A 4,135-nucleotide genomic window follows, 5' to 3' on the forward strand; every position below is an offset into this window, starting at 1 on the left:
CTCCCTGCCCCTCAAGGCCAGGCGGGTGCCCCTAACTCCCCGCCCCTCAAGGCCAGACAGGCGCCCCTAACTCCCTGCCCCTCAAGGCCAGGCGGATGCCCCTAGCTCCCTGCCCTGCAAGGCGAGACAGGTGCCCTGTGGCCACCCACAGGACGATGGTGAGCTCACTGGTGAATTGTGACACTGGTGGCAGGCAGCTAGCTTGTGAAAGGAGTATGACCCCGTTCCGATCTGGTTTCTAGATAATTCCTCTGCAGACACATTCCTCGGAGGCACAGGCCCCTCCTGCCCACATGCCCAAAGCACGGGAGACAGCGTTTGTTTCACCACGCTTGCTGCTAACGAGCTCCCGGGCTGTGTGTCCTCTAGGGAAGATCTGGGCATCTGGTCAGGAGGGGCTGTCCTTGGAAAAAGATACCCTGGGAAAGATGGTCAGAGAAAGAGAGACCCTTAAGGAGATGGATTGCCAGTGGGGACTGCAGCAGTGGACTCGAGCCTGTCAGAGAGGCTGAGGACGGCACAGGAGAGGGCTCAGATCTGCTGTTCACAGGGTCGCTGGCTTACAGTGAACTCGACGGGACCACATCTGTCAACAACGAACCTCTGTCAGGAGCCCATTGAGTGTGGCTCTGTTTGGTTTAAATCCTCTGATGTTGAGCTGACTCCTTGTCCTGCCCTCATCTCTGTGTGTGAGTTCTGATGTCAGCAGGGAGCAGCTCAGAGAACAGGCAGTGGGAACACCCCCAGCCCGTCTGGAGCCAGGGTCCTAGCATTCAGACTATGGGTACCCGAGTTACCGCATCTCTTGGGACTGTAGTTTGTCTTCCTCACCCTGGGATCATAAGGATTAGCGTAACAGTAATGCACAGAGGTCCTCGGACCAGACGTGGTGGTCACGGCTGCAGAAGCTGAAGGCTGAGCACAGAGCTCCCGCTTTCTGTCCCCCTGGGAGGAGACCTGCTGTCTGCTGGCGTCCTTTGGTCTAGGCCGTGAAAGGATGCCCATGTCTGGTTCTCCTCCTGGAGTGCTCTTAGCCTCGTAGAGAGATCACAGCCTTTCCAGACTGTGCGTGAGGGTTCTTCAGCTCAGTACGCCGTGTTCCCAAGCTGGCCTCGTGCAGGGGATTTCCTTCCAGGAAATACGTCTTCTGATCAGCTTTTGAACTATTTCTGGCAAAGGGGCAAAGTCATCTGATGCCATTTGCTTTCCGCCCTATTGTCCCAAGTTATAACACCCGGAGGTAATGGTCTTTCTTTACCTCTGAAATTAGGAAGACCCATAAAATGGAGCAGGAAGGCTCCTTGTTTTATAAATCAGAGCCCACAGTGTGATTGAGGCTGGGCCAGAGACCTCGGCTCTGAAGTGAAAGTGCAGAAGTTCCGTCTGGAGAGGATGTGGGACGAGGTCCCTGGGTTTGGCTAGCTGACGGAGGAAACAAAAGAAAAACCAGGGGCGAGGGCTTCACATTTAAACTAAAGAAGTTCCGACCATAGAGTCGGAACCGACCATAGCTGGCCCTCAGGGTGGTGGTTTTTCAGAGGCAGTTAATCGCACTGGAGGAGACTGCCCATGCTTCTCCCGTGAACCCTCTGGTGACCTCAAACCATGTGCCTTCAGGATTGCAGTGCAGTTTCTTGCTGCTAGGCAACCAGAGTTCCCCAAGAAGTCGCTGGTGACTGCTAAGCGTGACCGCTAAGCGTGACCGCCAACGTATTTCTTGAAGACAGGGTTTATAAGCCTTCTCACCAAGGCTCTGTGTCACCCATGATGCTGGCCTCCAGATTGCTTCCACTCTGTTTGTTCATCGTCCCCTTTCTCTGAAGGTGTAGGGATCGTGGAGAGCTGTGGGGAGGTGTCCTTGGTGGCTTGTCCAAGGATCCAGTCATGCTGAAGTCCTGGTTCTAGGTCTCAGACGTCCCCTTCTGCTCATTCTTTGGGCATGTTGTCAGGAGGGCCAGTCCCTGGGAAGAGACGTTGTTGTTGTTATGTGCTGTCAAGTCATAGTCACCCTGTATACAACAGCCCTAAACGCTGCTCTCTCCTTGTCCAGTCACACTGTCTCCGACACACCCATCCCGATTACCCCAGTCACTGAATCAATCCACCTCCAAGAGGGCCTCCCCCTCCTGTGCTGTCCCTCCACCCTACCAAGCATGATGTCCCTCTCCAAGGACCTGTCTCTCCTTACATGTTGTACTGGGGAAAAGAGACAGAGAGGAAGACCCTTAACAGGATGGATTGGCTCAGTGAATTTGATGGGTGGGGAGGTGGATTCAGGACTGGAGATGGTGGAGGTGGCTCAGGACAGGGCAAGACTCAGGTCTGCCGAGGTGCCTACCTAGAGTTGTGGTCAGCTCAGAGGTACCTCATGACAACGACTTCCTCACAGGTGCTACTACTGTCTCAAGACTACGGCAAACACTTGCTGGGCGTGGAAGACCTGCTGCAGAAGCATGCCCTGGTGGAAGCGGACATTGGAATCCAGGCTGAGCGGGTGAGGGGCGTCAACGCCTCAGCACAGAAGTTCGCAACCGATGGAGAAGGTGAGGGCAGGCTGCTCCGCGTGGCCTCCCGGCCCCCAGGGGAACAGGACGTGAAACCAGACACGGCTGGTTGTCCTCGTAGCAGTGAGGCACCTTGCAGTTAGTGCAGCTTTGCAGGTCCCTCGTGAGCTGGTTCCCTGGAGGGGCGTTAGATGCACAGAGGAGCCTTCCGGACGCACTGAAGCTGAGCTGTAGTTGCAAAATGAACCAGACGTGCCGTTTCCCCCTCAGATGCTCCCCATGCGGCCGGCTCTCCAGTGGTCTCACACTTGGCAGTGCTGACCTGCCAGTCCACGTCCCAGTGGCCTGGGGTGGCTGCCCCAGCATCTCCTGCCCCTCACACCTCTCCCTGCTGCTGCCTCCTGTTAGCTGGAAGGATTTGGACTTGCTTGTTGGAGAAAAAGCTCAGCCCTGCTCTCTCCTCTCACATGATTCATGTCCTTTCTTGATTGCTAGCTGAACACTAGCAAGGGGAGTGGGGAGATGTGTATCACTACCCTTCCCGACTCAGGGTCCTGCAGGTTGCTCTCACTGCCATCGCTCCTAACACAGCCCCTTCGTCAGAGTCAAACCCACGATCTTATAGCAACAGGGCGAGCTGGGATTTGCTGGAGCCCCGGTCGACTCCGTGGGTCACTCACACACCCCACTTTGGTGTTGCAGGTTACAAGCCCTGCGACCCGCAGGTGATCCGGGACCGCGTGGCACACATGGACTTCTGCTACCAGGAGCTCTGCCAGCTGGCGGCCGAGCGCCGGGCCCGCCTGGAGGAGTCGCGGCGCCTCTGGAAGTTCTTCTGGGAGATGGCCGAGGAGGAGGGCTGGATCCGGGAGAAGGAGAAGATCCTTTCCTCCGACGACTACGGCAAGGACCTGACCAGCGTCATGCGCCTGCTCAGCAAGCACCGGGCCTTCGAGGACGAGATGAGCGGCCGCAGCGGCCACTTCGAGCAGGCCATCAAGGAGGGCGAGGACATGATCGCCGAGGAGCACTTCGGCTCGGAGAAGATCCGCGAGCGCATCGCCGACATCCGCGAGCAATGGGCCAGCCTGGCGCAGCTGTCGGCCGTGCGCAAGAAGCGGCTGGAGGAGGCGTCGCTGCTGCACCAGTTCCAGGCGGACGCCGACGACATCGACGCCTGGATGCTGGACATCCTCAAGATCGTGTCCAGCAACGACGTGGGCCACGACGAGTACTCGACGCAGTCGCTGGTCAGGAAGCACAAGGACGTGGCGGAGGAGATCGCCAACTACCGGCCCACCATCGACTCGCTGCACGAGCAGGCGGGCGCCCTGCCGCAGGAGCACGCCGAGTCCCCCGAGGTGCGCGGCCGCCTGGCCGGCGTGGAGGAGCGCTACCGGGAGGTGGCCGAGCTGACGCGCCTGCGCAAGCAGGCCCTGCAGGACACGCTGGCGCTCTACAAGATGTTCAGCGAGGCCGACGCCTGCGAGCTCTGGATCGACGAGAAGGAGCAGTGGCTCAACAACATGCAGATCCCCGAGAAGCTGGAGGACCTGGAGGTGATCCAGCACAGGTGAGCTGCCAGCCCTCCCCGGAGCCCCGCCCCCGTAGACCCCGGAGCCCCGCCCCCG

At 58.5% G+C, this 4,135-nt stretch overlaps 1 protein-coding gene across 3 annotated transcripts in view; it reads left to right on the top strand.

Annotated features, from left to right (window-relative positions):
* Positions 1–4,135, top strand: part of SPTBN1 (spectrin, beta, non-erythrocytic 1) — a 166,285-nt gene that overhangs the window by 119,701 nt on the left and 42,449 nt on the right. For all 3 annotated transcript variants that reach the window (XM_006880924.1, XM_006880923.1, XM_006880925.1), the window contains exons 12-13: positions 2,390–2,543; positions 3,207–4,077. In XM_006880924.1, the coding sequence (XP_006880986.1) occupies positions 2,390–2,543; positions 3,207–4,077 (1,025 nt within the window). The remainder of the gene's footprint in view (positions 1–2,389; positions 2,544–3,206; positions 4,078–4,135) is intronic.

This window comes from Elephantulus edwardii, unplaced genomic scaffold, assembly GCF_000299155.1.
Source record: "Elephantulus edwardii isolate Elephantulus edwardi_28Jun2011 unplaced genomic scaffold, EleEdw1.0 scaffold00011, whole genome shotgun sequence".
NCBI classification, from domain to species: domain Eukaryota; kingdom Metazoa; phylum Chordata; class Mammalia; order Macroscelidea; family Macroscelididae; genus Elephantulus; species Elephantulus edwardii.